This window comes from Narcine bancroftii, chromosome 4 (assembly GCF_036971445.1).
Source record: "Narcine bancroftii isolate sNarBan1 chromosome 4, sNarBan1.hap1, whole genome shotgun sequence".
In the NCBI taxonomy this organism is placed as follows: domain Eukaryota; kingdom Metazoa; phylum Chordata; class Chondrichthyes; order Torpediniformes; family Narcinidae; genus Narcine; species Narcine bancroftii.
Window position 1 is genome coordinate 258,916,806 of NC_091472.1, and position 22,783 is coordinate 258,939,588.

A 22,783-nucleotide genomic window follows, 5' to 3' on the forward strand; every position below is an offset into this window, starting at 1 on the left:
AACCTTTCCCTGTAACTCAAACCTTGAAATCCTGTCAACATTCTTGTGAACCTTCTCTGCACTCTCTCTATTTTGTTTATATCTTTCCTATAATTTGGTGACCAAAACTGTACACAGTACTCCAAATTTGGCCTCACTAATGCCTTGTACAATTTCATCATAACTTAGCTTTAATAGAGCAGCCCTAAAAGGCTGCTCTTGTGTCACATCCACGTTGAGGGGCGCCTCCAGAGCTGATGGAGGATGGGCCACTGTTGCTGTGGCATCACCCATCCTAAATTCATGGCAGAGCAATGGTCGTCTTCCTTACCCATAATCCCCAACAGAGTTGGAATCGCTCTGTTTTTCCCAGAACAGTTCCAGATGCATGGGGGATTATGGGTAGAGAAAACGACCATTGCTCTGACGCATTTTGAGCCATTGATGAGTGGCCCCAAAGGCCAAAGCAGTGTAGTGAGGTGCCGGAACAGCCCATACCGGCTGTCCTCTAATGGCCCCAGCCCTGAAGGCTCCTGCCTGCCTCCTCTCTTGAGATGACGGCCCCCGCCAGCCACCCCCACCCTGATGGACCCTGCCAACCCTCCTGCACTGAGAGGGTCATGGAGGGAGAGGGGTGAATGGGTGGAAGAGAGAGAGGGGAGATGGGTCACCGGGTCATGGCGTTATTGTGACATCATCAGCCCACCCCGAGCCATGACATTGAACTGAGGCTCCGCTGATGATTTTTCCCTGAGTGGGATTGCAGTCGGTTGGAGCCTTGGAATCGGCCACAACACATTCCTAGCAGCAAGTCTCCCGACGTAAGGGTGGGGAATCTCTGCCTTTGCAGTCGGGATTTTTCACTGCATGAAAGGGCTTATTTTCTCCTCTCTCTCTCTCTCTCTCCACCCCTCTCTCTCCCCCTCTCTCTCTAACCCTCTCTCCAACCCTCTCTCCACCCCCTCTCTTTCCCTTGCACTCCCTCCCTCCCTTTCTCTTTGCCCTCTCTCTCTCTTTCCTTCTTCTTCCTCTCCAGTCCTGAGGCTCTCTTTTTTTATCCCCTTTCCTACATCACCCCCTCCTCAGACCCCACTGATTTTTGTTTCCCCCTTCCCTCCCCAGTTTCATCCTCCTCCAGGCTCACCATTCACCACCAGATCCCTTCCCCCTCCAGTTCCATTAGTCCTTTCCTCCTACCCCGAATGGTTCCCACTATCACCGTCATCATGTTCTTTTCCAACCAGATCCCAGCACTAGAAGCCTTTAATTCTATCTATCCCCTTCCCCTCTCTCACTCCATCTGCCGCTTTCCTTTTGTTCTTTTCTCTCTCTCTTTGGCTGGCACCGATCAACCACCTGCCACTGTTTTTTTATTCCACCCCCTCATTCTTTATCTGTCCCTTATCTTTCACCCCTCTCTGTTTCTCATACTTCCAACAACCCCCTGTCTGAACCATCTTTCCTTCTTCTCACTCCATGATCATTCCTGCTGGACGATTTTGATCCGAGACATGGGCAAATTACATTTCCCTCCACCAATACTACTCATCCCAGTCAGTTCACATGGTGAGTGTCATGGGCGACATAGTGCAACACTGTTAAACTGCCAGCGACAGGGGTTCGAATCCGGCGCTCTCTGTATGTCCTCGCAGTGTCTGTGCGGATTTCCTTTGGGTGCTTCCGTTTCCTCCCACTTTTCAAAATGTTTTGAGGTTGTAGGTCAATTGGGTGTGATGTAGAAGTGTATGTTTGCAGCCTATCTAGAAATATCAATTATGAGAAAAACCAGCACAGATTTTCCTCTGTAGCAGAAACAACATCCCAGGCTTCCAGAGAACAGGCTGGAAGGAAGCGACAAGTTTTAAGCCGAGGCCAAGGAATATTCCAGACAGGAAATTAGAATCCATTATCTCTTCTGTCCTGATCATCCCAAAGTAATCACAGTACCTCACGCTCTAGAATGCATAATGTCTTTAGATGCTAAATGCCTTGCCAACTGATTCCACTACTTGTCAAACAGGCTCCCATTTATAATCGGCTTCCTGCCCAAACGTGGCTGATTGATTCCACTACTTGTCAGACGTGATTGAGCTATCAAAAGTTACCTGATATGCATAGCCACACTGAAGGCACCAAGGAGACCTTCAAACTAGTGCCTTCCCTCTCTGTTGATAGTATGGATGGTTTTTTTCAGTTTAGGGTGGAAATGACATTTGCTAGTGTTAATGAATGACTGAAACTTAAGGCACAGAGCAGGAAATCACTGCATATTGGGGGTAGTTTTCCAGACTGCTTCCATTGTATAGGCATTTTTAAATTATAACATTTACATGTAAAAAGCCAATTGCCCGGCAACCATTTTCCTGTCTTTAGAAATGTGCAAATACTGACTGTAATGTGTTAACTTGTAACAATACTTTCAAAGAGATAACTCTCATTTGTATGCAAGAATTGTCCTTAAATAGCATACCCCTCTCCTGGATTCTTTGAATGATGTTCAACAGTATTAGTGAAGTGACCTTGTCAACCTGCCTCTAATACTGCTCATTCCTGCTGCTGTGACTCCACTCAATAAAATCTGTGTTTTCTACTTTGTGGTTCTGCTGTTCAATCTGTACCTTGACAGGAAGTGTGGCTTTAACAGTAATTGGGCGGCACGGGCTTGTAGGCCTGAAGGACCCGTCACCTTGCAGTATTTAAAGTTAAATTTAAAAAATTTAAATATAAAAACAAGTTCACAGGACTCACAATGTCTGTGCTGAATATGATGCCAATTTTTCAACAAATGGTTCTTGGCTCCAAATTCTAATTTACTCATTTTTGTATCTCCTGTACCCCTACAGCTCCTTGGAATGTTTTTAAAATCTTTGTTTCCCATTATTAATGGCCCAATTTTATCATCTCAGAGACTCTTTTTCATGCCAATATAATCTCTTCCTGTCTGTTTTTATATTACATTAATTATACATGATTACAATAAAACTCAGTCATTGCCTTGAAATAGAAGTCTCCTGAATGGCCATACTTTCTTATCTTGCTTTAGTAGTTAAGCAATAATGTGGGATATAACCAAGAGAAAGGAAATGCAGTAAAAGCTAAATTCTTATCCTGCCTATTTCACAGCTCACTCACACTAACTAAAGTCAGCAAAATTATCAAAGAGGAAGAAGAGTTCTTTCAGTTTAGAATTCTGAAGGAAGAAGGCAAAATAAATTATCTTTGATTTTTAAAAGCAGGATCTCTATTTGTGTTTCTGAATAGTGCAGTCTTCTGCGATTCTGTACTAGACCTTTCATACACCTGATAATGGGCTGGGATTCTACAACAGTGTAAGGAAGGGCCTTTGAAAACAATTCTAGTTTAGCAGGTGAAGGTAGGAAGGCAGTGGAGAACATGTTCAGATAGTTCTGGAATTTTGAGGGGATTTTGACAGATGATCTTTATCACAAAAAAGAAATGCAATAGGCAAACTAATGGAGACACTAGAGGTAGTAGATGCTGGAATCTGCAGCAAGCATAACAATCTGGTGAAGTAGTGGCATTATGTTGGGGTCAGATATAGTGGGCCTAAGCCATATTTCAGTGCAATATTGTTCCATAAAACCATAAGGCCGTAAGACCGAGGAGCAGAAATAGGCTATTGAGCCCATCAGGTTTGACTCACCATTCAATCATGAGCTGGTCCATTTTCCTGTTCAAATTTCTTGTTATTTGATTTCAGAATGGCCAAGTCGTTCAAATGGGAGAATACATAGGATTTAGGGTGGAGGGAGGGTTAGAGAGATAGGAAGGAACAAGATGGCACAGTTGGTATTGCAGGTAGCACAATGCTATTACAGTGCCAGTGACTCGCATTCAAATTCAGTGCTATCTGTAAGGAATGTGTCTGTATGGGCTTCCTCCAGGTGCTCCTGTTTCCTCCAATCATTCAAAATGTACAGGGGTTGTAGGTCAATTGGGTGCAATTGACAGCACAGGTTTGTGGGCTGGAAGGGCCTGCTGAATGTCTAAATTAAATAGTTCTATGATGAATATACTTAGGCGATTCAATCATACACTCCTACAACATTGAAGGAGGCAATTTGGCCCATTTAATGCATTCTGGGAATAGGAAAAATCATTCTTACTTTATATATAAAAGTCAAACCTTGAAGTTTCCAAACTTTTAGATTCATATGTCTCTTTCACAATATGATATTAATTTCATGGTTCTTTCCATTCATGGTCTGATGTGGGGATTAAATCCAATGGCATCATTTATTCTCAAAGAGCAATCACTATAAAGTCCACTCTTAGCACTGCAGGGGACAAATTCCCAACCAGAAGCATGGTTCTCAGGAAAACAGAGTTTTACTGGCTCGAAGCAGACGCTTCGACCTACCAAGTCTGCACCTGTCACCAAGAAATTTTTATTTGAATTTTTTTCTCTTTCAATACTTTTTTGCATCTCTTTAAAGTTTGAGCTTCTTTATATACATTTGAATTCTCTATCATTATACAGTAAATGCTTTGTTATTCATCGTAATGAAAGTCTTAATGCAAAGTTATGCAAAATGTTCATCTGTTTTATCAACAAAGTAAAGCTACATAAAGTTACACTGAGTTAAATTTATTGGATTAAAAAGATCGAAATTCGGAATATCGTAGCTCATGCTTTTGGAAGATGACACTTTGAAATTAGGATATATTATAATAAGGAAAGTGTTGTCTATAGGGCCTAATGGAAACCAGGTAAGTCAATGTTAATGCCATCTGGTTGGACAGTGGCCAGATGGAATATTAGATGTTGCTCCTCCAATTTTCAAGTGGATTTGGTTTTGCATGATACCATGGACAAGGGAGTGGGGTGTGGAATTGAAATGGTTGGCCACTGGGAGTTCCCCAGCTATTCTAGCAGAGAGAGGGAAGGTGCTCAATGAAACAATATTCCAGTCTACGTCCAGTCTCTCCGATGTAGAGAAGGCCACAATGGGAGCACCAGATGCAGTAGATAAACCGATCAGATCCACAAATTAAATCTTGCTTCACTTGGAAGGACAGTTTGGGGCACTGAACGGTGGTGAGGGAGGAGGTGTGGGTGCAAATGTAGCATTTCCAAATTCAGGTTCACTAATGGCTTTCAGAGAAGAATGCCTGCTCTCTTCAACTGGCCAAGACTACATACCAGTACAAATCCTTGGTTCTGAAATATAACTGTAGGTAGACAATAAATTCAGATATTATCAGGGATGTGTGCATTCTGTAAAAGTCAATTAAAGTAAAAATCTGTCGCTGAGCCTTGGTTTACTTGAATTGCTAAACAGATTTTGCTCAATCATATTAGTTTCTCAAAGGATGAATGCATCACTGCCAAGTTTGGAATTGGTTAGTTTTTAACTGAGTGATTCACTGAATGACAGGCAATCAAGGACAGCAAAAATAACAGGAGCAAACTAGGTTAGTTCTCATATGATAAATCTAGTGTTATCATAGTTATCTTTGACATGCTCAATCGAACTTCTACGGTTGCACTGTGGAAAGTATACTAACAGAATACATCATGCCCTGGTTTGGAAACTCCAGGAACTCAGAGAAGGCTGCAGAAAATGGTAAGCCTAGCCAAGTCCATTAAGGTTACTGGCCTTCTGTCCATTGAAGATACTTATATTAGGCACCACCTCAAGAAGGCGGCCAGCATCATGAAGGATCCCCATCACCCTGGTCACAATTTATTCAGGCAGAAGGTACAGAAGCCAACACATCTGGGTTCAAGGATAGTTTTTATTTCCCAAATGCTATCCCATACCACCCTAACCCTAAACTAGTCTGGGACCACCAAAAGATCAGTCTACATTACTGAAATGGTTTTTTTTTGTTTTTACTACAACTGGGAATATGAATATCTATCTCTCAATTTATATTTATCATCTCTTTTTTTCTCTCCAGACTGATTGTAGACAATGAATTTATTTTGTTTCCTTACAGAGAATGCACATACCTCTGTGGCTGCAGCAAGTAAAAAATTCAGTGCATCTGTACATTGTACTCATGTATATGACAATAAACTCTCCTCCTCCTCACCATCATCATGAAGCACTTGCCTTTCCTTCTTGGTTTATTTCATGAAATGTGAATATTGACCTGGTCAAGCAACATAACCTTTGTATTAACAAATCAGACATTGAGCATTACAGTAGAATGTAACTTATGACCATTTGTATGGTAGAAAAATATGGAGATGGCTAAAAGAATATCTGGAATATTGGACTTTTACTTAGAATTTACCCCACATTAACAGATCATTTATGCCAAATGCTTTGTTACAATGTATTTGGTTCGGTTCACAAGAATCCTTTGCCATAATATTTTATTTGACTGATTCATCCCAAACATTTGTTGATTTCTCACTTTCTATTTAGCCAATATAATATCCATATTATATATCCTTAAATATATCCGTACCTGTGAAGGAAAGTGGCGTGGTCACCGCTATTGGTTCAGTCATCACTGAGGATCGGCAGTCGGACTCAACCAGGTCCCCTTTGACAGTCACTGGGCCAGAGGTGAAATGTCGTAGTCCCACTTTCAATGGAGTGATCCAATTAAACTGAACTGAAGAGAGGCAGCCAACAAAACCTTGCACATTAGCATTCAGTATCTCCCGGTCAAGGTTGCCAGTATCTGTAAATGAGGAAAGGAACAAGAACCATTTACTGAGTTTGTTGGATGGAAGGCCCATCAGATAGTGATCAGGAACAATTAACATTATCATGCAAATGAGGACATTGGCCCAGTTCCCAGAAAAAAACAATCCAATCAGTTCAATTTTACATCAGTTCTTCCACCTTACAGACCCTAAACTTGGGCAGCATGGTGAGCAAAGCAGTTAGCACAATGCTATAACACCGAGACAGAGGTGCACCAAAGAAGAGGTACAAGGACTGCCTAAAGAAATCTCTTGGTGCCTGCCACATTGACCACTGCCAGTGGGCTGATATCGCCTCAAACCGTGCATCTTGGCGCCTCACAGTTCGGCGGGCAGCAACCTCCTTTGAAGAAGACTGCAGAGCCCACCTCACTGACAAAAGACAAAGGAGGAAAAACCCAACACCCAACCCCAACCAACCAATTTTCCCCTGCAACCACAGCAACCGTGTCTGCCTGTCCCGCATCGGACTTGTCAGCCACCAACGAGCCTGCAGCTGACGTGGACATTACCCCTCCATAAATCTTCGTCCGCGAAGCCAAGCAAAAGAAAAAAGATAGATAACAGCACCAGCAACACAGGTTTGAATCTGGATTTGTCTGTAATGAGCTTGTACGTTCTCCCCATGGGGTTTCTCCGGGTGCTCCAGTTTCCCCCATCATCCAAAGCATATGGAGTATGGTAGGTTCATTGGATGTAATTGGATGGCATGGGTTTCATGGAGTGTAAGGCCCTCTACCATGCTGTATATTATAAAAATGTATTCCCTCTCAAATTTCCCTTTGAGTATGTTGCCACTTATCTACACTGAGGGCCAATTAACCCCCAAGTGTGTGTGTTGGCAGCAAACCAAAGTACTTAAAGGAATTCCAATATAATCATAGGAATAATGAGCAAAGCAAAGTCCATACTGAAGGCCATCATCGTCAAACCCAGGCACCTGAAACTGTAAGACAACAATACTAATTGATGGAGTACTGTGCCAGCCAATTTCACTATCAAACTGAGTGTTACTTTGTGAAGTACAAAGGCTGCAATGCAGAATTATGAGTGGACAAAACATTGCTGAAGGATCACAGCAGCCCTGATAGTATCCATGGGTAGAAACGGTCATTTGATGCTTCAAGTCAGGACTCTTTATCAAGTCTTGACAAAGGATCCAGATCCAAAACGTTGATAGACCATTTTTACCCATGGATGCTATCAGACCTGTTGAGTTCCTTCAGTAATTCTTTGTACACCGATTTAAGAATATCTGACTCTTCTATTTAGTTAAAATATTATAGTAAGAATGAAAAAAAAATCTGATGATGATTGACATTACCCCAGGTTGACATACTATTTTTCACCCACTACAAATCCTCTTCTTATGTATGAGACACAATTTGATTGTGGCTCTGGATGTTAGATCTCTCCCATCATCATGAACAGGAACTACAAACCATTTAGAAGTTTTACTAAAAAGTTTGTCCCGTTAGAAAAAGTAGAATCATTCTGTCATTGAAAGGGTGTCTGCATCTGAAACTGCTTCTGTTAAAAGTGACCTATTGTTTTCATGGAAAATGTCACTGTTTTTAATTAAACTTTATTGAATTTAATCTGTTGTTCGCTGCAAAATATCAAACACAGGTCAATGAAATTAAACCTGTCAATCTTGTCCAAATGTGTATCAATTTGAAATAGTGGTGGGTACAAGAGTATGATGCGGTCCCAGTACACACAATCCATTTTTGTTTGGCTGTTTTGCTTTCTAAAACACAGTATCTGTAGCACAAAGGTTGCATTTTGGATATGCAGGAAAGTGTGAAATGTGTGAGGAATATCAAAGTTGGGCAGGAGTCTCCTGGCAATTGTCTTTCAGAATTTTTCTTCAAGTACTGTGAGTGGAGTTTGCATATCTCGCAGGACATGGGACGATTCTCCCAAGATATATATGTCAGGGACAAAAATATTTCAGAACTCCAGAAGAACACACAAAATAAGAACAGGAGAACCTGTTTGTCTTTGGATGTGGAAGGAAACAGGAGCACCCTGAGATCAAATGGGGAAATGTGTAAATTCTGTGAAGACAGCTTTCTGAATCACGAGTTGTGAAGTAGCAGCTCCGGTAGTGACACCACTGGTTAATCGCCTGATACTATTGTCCATAGTGTGTGATGAGTGGTAGATTCTGGATTGGAAAAGTTGAGGGGAAATAGGCTGGCACAAAGTCCATGGACAGAAGGGTCTATTTCAACATTGTATGAAAAATGGCAGCGTTGCCAAAACTGCTGGTGCAAACACATGGAGAGTGGGGACCGAAGTCTCAGCAGCCCCCACGGGGTCCAACAGCCTAGTCCAACTGCTGTTGGCTCTGTACAGGCTAGAAATGGTCTGTTAAAGGAGCCCATGATGGTTTATTTTAAAATACCACATTCACAAGGTCTGGGCCCAAGATGGCAATGTCTATGATTAGTAGCAGCCATAAGAGGTTGCAGACTTCGGGGAAGAGAAGGAATGGAGCAGGGCATCAGAAAATTAGGAGATCATCCAGCATTTGAGAAAAAGAAGGTGGATGAGTGAGGGTCCCTGAGGCTGAAGAACACACAGGAGGTGGGGTTTTAGTGATCTGAGACAAGGGCTGTTGGCAACAGCGCTCAAAAGCCATACCTGGCTGCGGACTGCTGGAGACTGGCTGATAGGGTACCAGGAATTGGCACCGCAAGGTGTGTGGGCGCTGGAGGTTTCCTGATAGGGTCAGAGGTGTGCTCCTGCAGCTCAGATTGCTGATGGTTCGGACTGAAGTCTGTGAGGCTGTGGAGGCTGCAGGAGCACTGGAGACAAAGCCATGGACATTCAGTGACTCTGTGGGGACTCACTTTTGCTTCTCTTTTTCTGGCTGGGCAAGTTTGGTTGATAGGAAATTTCATGTAATATCATATTTTCTGTTTTACTACATTACAATAAAATAATTGTGAAAACATATCTTAAACTGGTGGAAAGATTTCTGGAAACGGGAAAAATATCCTTTGCTGAAAGTTGAAAAGATTGAACCATAGAGAACGACATCTACCTATCAAGTCCACCCAAACAGGATCACAGACCTCCATTTACGACACGCAGATGGTTGATTCCAATAAGGAAAAGTAACTTACTTCCCTAATCTCTGAAAACAAGTAAGCACCAATCTTTGTTTTTCCTGCTTTATCATTGACATCAATGGGGGAAACAGAGATGGAGAGGACGAGCAGATTTAAGTTCTTGGGTGTCACTATCTCGGAGGATCTTTCCTGGACTCAACACACCAATGGCGTCGTGAAAAGAGCACGTCAGCACCTCTGCTTCCTCAGGAGCTTGTGGGGTTTGGTAGGACATCGGAAACCCTGGCAAATTTCTGCAGATGTGCATTAAAAAGTGTGCTGACCGGCTGTGTCATGGTCTGGTATGGGACACCAATATCTCTGAGTGTTAAACCCTGCAAAAGGTAGCTGACACCGCCCAACACATCACTGGCAAAACCCTCAGCCAGCAAATGCTCTTTTCTGTCTGCTACCATCAGGAAGGAGGTATTAGTGCCACAAGACTAGTACCACCAGGTTCAGAAACATCTGTTACCCCTCCACTATTGAACACCTCAACACCAAACTCAATCAGGGACTCATTTAAGGACTCTTAGTCTTGCACTATTGATTTTTGTTTTCTCTTTGCATTGTACAGTTGTTTACGGTTCTTTATTTGTGTATGTATGTACATTGAGTACAGTTTTTTTGCTCTACCAATTAGTGGTAAATGTGCCTCACCCGCAGGGAAAAGAACCTCAGCGTTGTCATGCATGTACTCTGACAATAAATCTGAGATTTCTTCTCAGCAGCTATTGCTCCACTTTAAAATTTCGAATAAAATATCTAAACTGCTTATCACCATTAACTAATTCTTTATTGATTAATCAACTGCAGAAATAACAAAAAAATAAATAAATACCAGGGACCAGTGAGTACCTGTTGGGGATTAACATTCTGGATGGATTTTTCTATTAGGGGTCACATTGTTAAATGAGAATGAACAGAATTTTTAAATTAATTGACTTTTTTTGAATCTGACTTGGTGTCTGACAAATCTTGGTAGGTATGAATGTTGAAGTTTATCCATTCTGTTCGCAATGCTGCCGAAAGTACTAGATGCAGAGAGAAACACAAAAGCATATGCTGGAATGCTCAACAAATAAATAAATTTCACAGGTCAAACAAGTGTCCTTGAAAGTGGCTAGTGGACAAGGTGGTGGATAAGGCAGGTGGCGTGATTGTCTTCATCAGTCAAGGCACTGAGTGCACTAGTTTGGAAATCATGTTGAAGTTCTTCCTGGCATTGGTGAGACCATTGTAAAGTTATGTGAAGTTCAATGCATTATGTTCACCACTCAGCAGAAAGGATGTGATTAAATGGGAGAGGCTGCAGTAAAACTTTGGAAGAATGTTGCTGCAACTGAAGGAGTTCAGGCACTTCTTCTCACCCTCAATAACTTGTCCTTTGACTCATCCCACTTTCTCCAAGTCAAAGGAGTATCCATGGGTACCCGCATGTGCCTCAGCTATGCCTGCCTTTATGTTGGCTACGTGGAGAAATACATGCTGTGAGTCTACACAGGCACGGCCCCAGAACTCTTCCTCCGCAATACCCATGATTATATTAGTACTGCATCATGCACCCTTGATGAGCTCATTAATTTTATCCACTTCGTAGCCAACTTCCACCCTGTCCTTAAATTCACTTGGTCTATCTCGAGCAACACTCTTCCTTTTCTCAAACACTTTGTCTCTATCTCGGGAGAGAAAGATATCTTCTACAAACCTACCACCTCTCACAGCCACCTCGATAACACCTCTTCACAGTCTATTCCCTATAAGGATTCAATGCCTTTCTCTCAATTTCTCTGTCTCCATCACTTCGGCTCCCAGGATGAGATCTCCCATGCCAGATCATCAGAGATGTCCTCCTTCTTCAAGCAACATGGCTTTCTCTCCACTACCATCAACTCAGCGCTCACCCACATATTCTCTTTTTCCTGCACAACAAGGACATGATTCCCTTTGTCCTCATCTAACACCCCACAAGCCTCCACATCCAACACATACTCCTCCGTCATTTCTGCCACCTGCTGCAACATGATACCACCATCATTCTTCTCTCTACCTTCCCTCTATGACTCATTTTTCCACTCCTCCCTCCATATTAGTCAACCCCTTGGCACCTACCCCTGTGACCACAGGAGATGCTCCACTTGCACTCATACCTCCTCCCTCACTACTATTCAGAGCCCCAAACAGTTCTTCCAATTGAAGCAGCATTTCACTTGTGAATCTGCAGGGGTCATCTACTGCATCCGGTGCTCCCGCTGTGGTCTCCTCTACATCAGAGAGCCTGGGCGCAGACTGGGAGATCCATTCGATGAGCACCTCAGCTCTGTCTGCCATAATCATGTGTATTTCCCAGTGGCCATCCATTTTAATTCCCCATGCAATTACCTTGCTGACTTGTCTGTCCATGGTCCCATATGCCACCAGAATGGTATCACCCACAAATTGGAGGAACAACACCATCTTCTGTCTGAGCTCCATCCAACTGGAGGATATTAACATTGAATTCTCTGGTTTCACTTAAAACACTCCTTCCCCATCTTCGCCCTATATCCTTTCCTCTCTCTTTCTTCCCTTTTCCCGCTGTCTCCTTTCACAGAGCCAAAATCAATTCTTGCCTTTCCTCTTATCATATCCAATTAAGACCTTTTGGCTATTAGGACTGAACACCTCCCCTCCCATTCTTCCCCTTAACCTCTTGTCTTTACTTAAGATGCTTGCCTGCTTTATGCTTATACCTTGAAGAAGGACTCAGACCCGAAATGTCAGTAATATATCTTTACCTCCTATGAATGTTGCAAGACCAGCTGAGCTCCTTCAGCATTTCGGTGTTTTTACTGCTTGATGTACAAGAATAGGTTGGGCCTGTTTTCCCTGGAGCTCAGCAAACTGAGGGATGACCTTATAGAGGCATACATGGGAATAAATAATCATTGTCTTTTTCTCAGGGTAGTGGAGTCAGAAATCAAAGGACATGAGTTTAAGGTGTGAGGGAAAAAAAATAAAGAGGATCTAAAGATAGGATTTTCATGCAGAAGGTGATGGACAATTGGAAGGAATTGAAAGGAAGGGGTAGAGGTATAAAAGATATTTAAGCAGCTACATGGATCGGAAGGGTTGAGATATATGGGCAAATGGGATCATTTTAGACTGGCACTTTGGTTGGCAAGATCAGGTTGGGCAGATGGACCTATTTCTGTGCTGTTTTTCTCAATGTCTCTAAATAAACCAACTTGAAAATTCAATTTCTTGAAATTCATTGTTAAATATGTGTGGTAAACCACTGTTATGCTATGATTGAGTGCTGTTGGCTGGACACGCGCCACCCCTCCCCCCCCATAGACCAATCCTACCCCTAGCCCTTGTATGCTCCTCATTCCACTCAGCCTTTATCAGTCAATGAGGTTGGAGGCTGTTCCAGTCTATAATTAATAAAAGCCTGTCGCTTTCACAACTTCAGTCTTTTGTGATTATTGATGGTGCCTCAATTTTATTAACTATAAATTTTCAAAAAAGATGGAGTATCTGAAATCTGCGAAGCTCAACATGCATTACATGCTGATAGAGGGTGCTAGTGAGGAAATGGTGCGAAAAGGCTTGGTGGCCATTTTACTGTGACCTAAATTCAAACTCGGCACTATCATCGTCAAAGGAGGAAGGCTGCCATCTTGTTGCACCAGGAAGGTGACACAATCTTACCCATGCAGGGCAACCCATGACAGTGGGGGCCACTTGAGTGAGGAGTATGGAGTCTCCGGGGTCCAAGCCTCGATGGTCCTAGATCAGGACAGATCTCACCAACTCAGCAACTCCATAGTGATTGTGAAGGTAAACAGGCATTCAACTAAATGCCTAATTGACACAGGATCTACTGAAGGCTTCATAGACTCATGGACTGTGCAAGAGTACAACCGAATACTGCATATTCCTTGCGTCTCATTTGTATTCTACACGAATTCAACTACATGGTTCATTACATCTGTCATTTGAAAGGGGGCGAATTCTGTAAGATTTGCCTGTATGTACTTGATAAATTGTATGCTCTGGTGTTGTTGGGTCAGGTCTTCCTGTAACACCTTGATCTTGGAGTATTCTGGTCCCGTCCCCTGTAACGGTTCAGAACAGAGGACTCCTAAAATCAGAACCCACATGCAGTCTTTCACACTGAATATCGACCCCCACCCCACCTCTCTTCTCGAATCTGTCCTCAGACTACAAACCTATTGCTACCAAGAGAAGGAGGCACAGTACAGCAGACTGAGATTTTATAAAGTCTGAGACACAATGTTTATTGAACGAAGGAATCAATGAACATAGCACCAGTCCTTGGACAACACAAATGTAGTGGTAAAAGGGGAAAACAAGTCCAGGATATTAATTGACTGTAGCCAAATTATTAATTGGTACACACTCCTGGATGCATACCCCCTCCCTCGAATTTCAGACATGGTGAATGATATTGCGCAGTATCGGGTCTATTTGACCATTGACCTGAAAGCTACTTATCACCAGCTGCCAATCCGTTCCGAGGACCGTACATATATGACATTTGAGGCTAACGGTCATCTCTATCAATTCCAGAGGTTCCCTTTCAGTATCACTAATGGGGTTTCTATCTTCCAGAGACAGATAGACAGAATGGTGGATGAGTATGGGTTGAAGGCTACCTTTCCCTACCTCGATAATGTCACCATACCTTGGAAGACCAGGATGCCAACCTCCAGAGGCGAAAGCCCTGAACCTTACTTATAACTCTAACAAGTGAGTGTTCAGGACTAAATGTCTGGCTATCCTTGGCTATGTGGTGGAGAATGGCATAATTGGCCCTGATCCCGATAGGATGTGACCCCTGTTAGAGCTCCCCAACCCCAGGACCACAAAGGCTTTGAAGAGATGCCTGGGGTTTTTCTCATATTATGCCCAGTGGATCCCTCAATACGCTGATAAGGTGTGCCCTCTCTGCACACACCAGCCAACTGCAGTCTCTGCATAATGAACTCTGCATGGCTCATTTTGTCAAGGCATGCAATCTGTCCTTCTCCATGGAAAATATCAGAGAGATGACCAGGTCTTGTCAGGTCTGTGCAGAGTGCAAGCTGCACCTCTATGCCCCATGAAAGTGCACCTGATCAAGTCATCCAGGTCCTTTGAACAGCTCAGTGTCAATTTTAAGGGACTTTTTCCTCCACGAACAGAAACACTTTCTTCCTCTCTCTCGTTGATGATTACTTCCGCTTCCCATTTGTGATTCTATGTCAAGATATATCCACTTCATCAGTCATAAAGGCCCTTGATTCTATTTTCGCCCTGTTCGGGTATGTCAGCTATAATCATAGCAACTGGGGCTCATCATGACGAGCTATGCCAATACCTGCTGGTGAAGGGCATCGCATCCAGCAGGACTATAAGCTACAAACCCCTGAGGAATGGGCAGGTTGAAAAGGAGAACGCCACTGTCTGGAAGGCTGTCAAACTGGCCCTGAAGTCAAAAGGCCTTCCAGACTCATGTTGACAGGAAGTCCTCCCCATGGCGCTCCATTTCATCTGGTCACTACTATGTACTGTGACCAACACTACTTTTCACGAGCTCCTATTCAATTTTGAAAGAGTATCGGCATTGGGAACTACACTCCCAATCTGGCTCACCACTCCTGGTCATGTCCATCTCAGGAAGCACATGAGGAGAAGCAAGACCGACCCCCAATGGAAAGGGTGAAACTGCTTCACACAAATCTCACATACACCTACGTGGAGTACCATGATGGCAGGGAGGACACCGTCTCCATCAGGGACCTGGCACCCTCCAGAACAGAGGACCCATTGCCTCAAGTGCCCTGTGAGTCACGGAATTCATTCTCACCACCCTAAGTCAGGGCCTCGGGGATCCGGTTCAGGAGGAAAGTGCATCCTCCTCCACCACTGAGCTGAAGATCCAGCCCACTTTTCCTCCCTCACAAGGGGATCAGGATACCCAAGGAGTCCAAGGCCCCCTGGTGCTAAGGCACTCCACCAGGATCTCCAGACCCCTGTAACACTTAAATTTGTAAATAACTGTATATTTTCAACCATTTTTTTTCTGAATCCATATTCACTGTCTTCGTTCACAGACTCTAAATTCTGCAGGAAGGGGTGAATGCAGTGAACTGGGATTCACTGGTGGTGTGTTGTGCTGATGGCTGGCTCCATCCCCATCTGCTCACATACAACCATGGTTTCCTGCCTAAACTCAGAACCCTTCTGAAGACCACTGTGAGACTCTACCCATAGTTATAAGCTAATAAAACTGTTTGTTCTCCCTCCAGTCATGAGAGCTTTTATTCACGCTCCACCTTCTGCTTTGGCCAGTCAATGAGGTTGGTGGCTGTTCCAGTCTATAGTTAATAAAAGCCTATCAGTTTCACAATTTCAATCTTTTGTCATTAATGTTGGTGCATCAACATGGTCTGGATCAGTATAATTTTATCAGTTATTTCCTTTTAACAAAGTTTTCAAGGTTTGCAGCTGTCTCAGTCTTTCTTCTGAACATCTTTATGACAATTATTCTGATCATTTGCTTGCACTTCATTGCTTAGGATCATCCGAAAATTGGATTAATGTTCCCTTAAATTATTTTAATTTCTCACAATGTCGTCCTCGATGACGAGAGAGAAACTCAAAAGCTGTAATTTCTGAAATCTTGAACAGAAAAAGAACTGCTGAATGCACGCAGCAGGTCAGACAACATCCACGGGTAGAAATGGTCACGGGCCCAGACCCAAAACCATGACCATTTCTACTCATGGATGTAGTCTGACCTGCTGAGTTCTTCCTGCAAACCGTCGACCATTTCTCAATGACAAAGCTTCCTTTGTCAGGACATGACCTTCAATTAAGGAGAATTAGATGAAAAAATATATTTTGACCTTATTTTTGCATTTTCCAATTTGGAATGTTTTATTTTGTTTCCACCCTCTAGTTCTGAGTAACAAGACATTCTGTAATTTAAAAGTAAAAAAAAAAATACGCCACTGCAGATGTAACATCGTGGCCAATTAATTGTCACCATTGTGACCTGTTCTTAAAGTTTTCATAAAATCTATTGTAAAAGCAAAATCAAGACTACATTGATGTGGTCCAATCCAATCATCGTCGCAAGGACTGGAATAGATCTCGGTAAATTTACAGGCCAAGTGGAAAATCTTTTGATGATTGATCACAGAGTCAGACCGCACCAAAATATCTTTTGGCTCATCATGTCTCTGTGAACTATCTATACTAATCCCATTTTACAGTTATTGGTCCACAGCCTTCTCTGCCTTGTTGATCTAAATGCTTATCTAGTTTCAAACCAGTCTTGTCATGAAAACAATCTTCCTCAGATCCCCTCTGAAGCCTCCACCCTGACCTTGAAATTATACCATCTGCTTTTACTCGCTGCACTAGTGAGCAATTTTTAAAGATAATCTACACTTATTTGTGTTCCATATAATGTTGTATGGCATAATCAAGTTCCTTCTTAGCCTCCTTTGCTCCAAGGAAATGAAAGCAGTCTATCCTCTGAAGCACTCTGTCCCAGCAGCATTCTGGTAAATCATTTTCCGCCCCCTGCAGTACATTCACACCCTTTCTATAGTGTGGAAACAGCACTCCAGCTGGGGCCGAATGAACATTTTATAATGTTCAATCAGAGAATCATGGAGTTATAAATATGCAAATCCCTTCAGACCACAATGTATGTCCCTGACAAACCTTTTGCCCTTTATGCTCATCCCATTTACCTGTCTTCTGTCGGCATCCTATATTTTCCTGCGGTGGAAGACAGTAATGCAGGTGGGAGACCTCACTGGACTGCTCAGGCTGGCCTGCCTCTGACCTGATAACTCCTCCCCATGGTTTCCCAATATAGGCTGAGCTCTAGTCTCTTCCCTCAATTCCAGCCTTGGAACTGGGCCAGAAGCATGGAGGTTTCAGGACATTAAAGCCTTTGACCATGTGTTTTGTCTCTGTGTGTGGTTATTGATTATGCTACATTTTCCAAGGCAAGTGCCTATCTAAATGTCTCCTCAGCAAGAAGGTTGCATCCAATTCTATTGCTTTCTTGGGCTGCAAGATCTAGATATCAACCACTCTCAATGCAAAAAGCATTCCCCTCAAACATCTTTTAAAACTTTTTCCTTTCACCTGAAACATATGCCCTCTTGTTTATGGAACACCTAGTATGTGAAAAAAAAAACACAACCATCTTCCCGATCAATGGCTCTGGTCATGCTTCAGCCTCCTGCTCTCCAGAGGAAACAAATCCATCCTATCCAATCTTTCATCATTTCCTAAAGTCCCCAGTTCATAAAAATTCCTGGTGAATCGTTTCTGCTCTCTCTCCAGCACAATATCTCTCGATACTGTGGAGACCAGAATTACACCAATCGGTGTTATGTGAGATTGCAATATAACATCTACATTTTTATATTCCAGGCCTTGACTTATAAAGGCAAGCATTTTATGTATCATCTTCACCATCCAAACTACCGATGTTGCCATTTTTAAGGAACGATTAACTTGAGCTCCATGTTCCTTCTATGCATAACCTCTCTGACATACATCTGTGTTCCATTCTGTCGGACTGGTCAGATCTTGAAATGGACTCAAGTTGGACGGATGTTAACCTTGAGTCTCCCAGAGTTGGGCAAGGACTGTGATGTCCAGCTGCTGTTTATATATGTTTTCTTTTTTTTTGGTCATATGTATGGATGGCCACAAGTCACATAGGTCGCAAGTCGGGGACGACCTCTGCACAAAAGGGCTTGGGAATCTTAGCAGGTCATGCAGCATCCATGGAAAGCATAGGCTTTTGTCATTTCAGGTCCGAGCCCATCAACAGGGATGCCTGAATAAATATTGTGTCATCACTAGGAAATATTGTTACTAATAACAAAATATCTGAAAATGGTTTGACTGAGGATATTACCCTAAGGATTCCAGCAGTGAAGGTCTGGGGCTGGGATGATAGACCCCCCAGCAACCACAATTATTTTCCTTCATATCAAGCATTAATCTAAGATTATTTAACTGATTTCACTTTTATATCTCCTTAGTCCCATAGTTGGCCAACTGCAATCTTGATTCCAAGGGCAGTTACCCTAACCTCATCTCTGCTTTCCACTGTCAAGGCTAATATTATAATGAGGTCTCAAGCCAAGTTGTCCTGGAGTCAACCAAACTGAACAGATCCACAGGCACTGCAGATGCTGAAATCTGGAGCAAAAACCAATCTGATGCAGGAACTCAGCAGATTGCGCACCATCAGTGGGAGAAAACAGAATTGCCAACATTTACACCCTCAGTCTTGATGAAGTGTCCGACCCAAGATGCTGACAATTCTTTCTCTCCCAATGATGCTGCTCAACCCGTTGAGTTCATCCAGCAGATTGTCTTTTGAACAGTTTATCAGAGAGTTGGCTTTCTCACAAACATTGAAGACAAACTCACTGCAATGAACATTTTGTAGATTAGCATCTTATGATCTGATTTCCACATGGCCAGAGATAAAATATACAAGCTCTCTAAACACTAATCCAGAGTGAAAACAGCATGCTGGAGTGATTTAAGGGATTCCAAGACCAATGAAACAGATCAAAGAGTGAGGTAAATTTTGGAAATTGGAAATAAAACAGTATGTCCCAGAATCATTCAACAGATCAGGCAGAACTCTTGTCACAGAAATAGAGGTCACATTTCTGAGCAATGACCATACATCAGATCAAAGCTCTGCAGGCCTTTTACATCTAACTGTTGATGAACAATTAAACAATTATGTAGATGTAGAACTTTGCCTTTACAGCACCAGTAATTGGGACCGGGGTTCAAATCCCGTGTTGTCTGTAAGGAGTTTGTATATTCTCCCCAAGTCTGCATGGCTCTTCCTCCAGGGCTCCAGATTCCTCCCACCATTCAAAAATGTACCGGGGTGTATGTCAATCAGGTGTAATCGTGCAGCATAGGGTCGTGGGCCTAAATGGCCCGTTACCGTGCTTTATGTCTCAATTTAAATCTAAATCTAAAAGAGCTGAAGCTCAACACTTGTCTTCAGCTAGGTGGATATGTCTTGGTGTCTTCCTGAGAGCACCACCATTGCAGAAGTCAATTCTCAGCCATTACATGTGTCATCACATAAGAGTGACATTGTCAGTGTAGAGGTTAGCGCAACACTGTTACAGTGCCTGCGACCAGGACTGGTATTTGAACTGTCTGTAAGGAGCTTGTTCTCTCAGTGTCTGCGTGGGTTTCTTCCAGATGCTCCAGTTTCCTTTCACCATTCAAAAAGTACCAGGGTTATTCGCCAATTGGGTGGCATGGGCTCATGGATCAAAAGGCCTTTTACCATGCTGTAAGTCTAATTTTAAAAAAATGTCATAGGAGCAGAAATAGGCTATTTAGCCCATCAAGTGTGCCCCGCCATTTAATCATGAGTTGATCCAAATCAGCCCTATTGCTGGCCTTCTCCCCTTAACCTTTGATGCCCTGCTAATCAAGAATATATCAATTTCTGACTTCAATACATCCAATAACCTGGTCTCCACAACCAACTGCAGCCACAGATTACTACCCTCTGGCTGAAGAGATTCTTATGCATTTCTGATCAAAGTGGATGCCATTCAATCCTGAAGTTGTGTCTTCTTGTTGTTGACTCTCCCATCATGGGAAATAACCTTTCTACATCTACTCTGTTCATACCATTTAACAGTCAAAATGTTTCAATGAGATCCCCCCCCTCATTGTCCTAAATTCCAACGAATGCAGGCCAAGAGTTGTCAAATGTTCCTCGTGGTGACCCTTTCATTCTGAAATCATCCTAGTGAATTTGCTTTGAATTCTCTCCAACTTCAGCACAACTTTTCTTTAATGAGCCCAAAACCGTTCACAATAAACCAAGTGATTTGAGTGCACTTGCACTTGCTGAAGTACACATTACAGGACTTAAAAACAGTCCAGCTCAATGCTTGCACTCTTGACCAGCTGTATCTGTACTATATTCTCCAAGAACAATTATAACACTGGTATCAGAATTTTTGCAAAATTTCCCAGATATTTCCCAAATCCAAAAATAAAACAGTATAGTCTGCAGACAGCATGGTTGAAGTAAAAACACAATGCTGGAGAAACTCAGCAGGTCAAAAGCGTCCTTTATATAGCAAAGAATAAAAGTACATAACTGATTTTTTTGAGTTGAGCCCTTCTTCAAGATATAAATACATCACCGATGTTTCAAGCTTGAGCCCCTTATCAAGGTAAGACATCAAGGACAAATCCAACTTGGCTATTACTGGCCCATCATTCAACAACAGCAACACAATGGAAGGTGTTGATGCTACCTTGGTTGAGCAACATGGTGCTCACCAGTGATGCTCATCTTGTGTTATTCCAGGGCTACTCAGTCCCAAGCCTCGTTTACACAGGCCAAAGGGTTGTGTTCTAGAGGTAAGGAATCTGTCCTTGACAGACTGAGTCGGACATTAAGCAGCCTTGTCAAAACTAGTCAATCAGAACTCGGTGGGGGCGAGGGGGGGGGAACTCTCGCTGGCTAGAGTTAGGCCAAGTCACCACGGCAGGATTTCCTCAAGCTTGTATCTAAAGATTATTTCCTATTGCTCTAAAAGGAATCCTCTCTCAGTGTTAAAACTGTTTACTAACAATAGTGCAATATCAGATCATGAAGCATACCATGCTCAACCACAGGAAAACTTGGATAATATTTATGTTTGGGTTGCGAACTGTTAATCAGCACGAACAATGCACAAGTGATGGGCAATAATTTCTAATGAACAGGATTCCATCTATCTTCTCTTAATATTCAAAAATGTTAACATAATTGAAATCCCTGTTAACACCCAACCAAAAACAACAGGTCAGAACAAGAACACTATGGTGTGTGTGCCTCAGATTCTGACTCCTAAAATCTGACCAACATCTTCATTTGGACAATCTCAAAGCTGTCGATACCTTCCAGAACATAGCAGATTGATAGATTGGCCTTCCACCTGCCACCCAAGTAAAGGATTCTTCCTCCATACCACTCAAGCACCAATGAGGCACAATATGCCAACAATCAGAGTAAATAGACTAGAATTTTTGACAACATCTCCAAAACCATTAAAAAAATCATTTCCCACAGAAAGGACAACTGCAATGGGTGTTCACAAAATGCAATGTCACTGTGATCTCATTCAATTCATTAGCCAGAGGGTGGTGTATCTGTGGAATTGATTTCCACTGGCATTTCTGGAATGCAGGTCATTGGGTGTGTTTAAGAAAAAGATTGATAGGTTCTTGATTAGCCAGGGTATCAAAGGTTATAGGGAGATGGCTGGACAACAGGCCTGAGTGGGTAAATGGATCAGCTCATGATTGAATGGCAGGCCAGACTCGATGGGCTGAATAGCCTATCTCTCTCCTATACCTTAAATAAACCAAATATCCTTAATTCTCAATCAGATCAATGCCTGGGATTCCCCCCCCCCCTAACAAAATTGCCACACTGGTATGCAGCAGTTCAAAAGGAAGCACACTTTCACCACTCAAAGTTGATTAGAAAAGGGAATTTAAAAAATAAGCATTAGTACACCATTCAGCTAAGTTTTCAATCTCCTTCCTGTATGTTGACTCATTTGCAGGTGCTGCGATTGTAGTAAAAACCAGAAATGCTGGAGGTACTCAGCTGGTCTTTTCAGCGTCCAAAAAAAAAGCAAAGATATATTGCTCACATTTCAGGCCTTAGCCCTTCTTCAAGGAATACCACATAATGTCACAACCTATGAATGATTATAAATAAAAATAAATTAGCTCAACACTTTTTAACACACTGATGGAATAGTTTAGTCAACTATAATTTCCTTCATGATGGCTCTTGTACACCCCTTCAATTGGAGGCAGCAGTAATCACCCTTTCTTTTGTACCTTTCAAATCAATTGGATATTTTACCTCAGTTGTGACTTCACCTCATTTCAGGAAAAGATTTAATTATGAGCATTC

General features: G+C 42.5%; 1 protein-coding gene across 1 annotated transcript in view; it reads right to left on the reverse strand.

Annotated features, from left to right (window-relative positions):
- The window catches only part of LOC138762456 (contactin-associated protein-like 5), a 762,501-nt gene that overhangs the window by 75,435 nt on the left and 664,283 nt on the right, over positions 1-22,783 (reverse strand). The window contains exon 18 of the mRNA XM_069936213.1: positions 6,421-6,639. Coding sequence (XP_069792314.1) covers positions 6,421-6,639 — 219 coding nt within the window. The remainder of the gene's footprint in view (positions 1-6,420; positions 6,640-22,783) is intronic.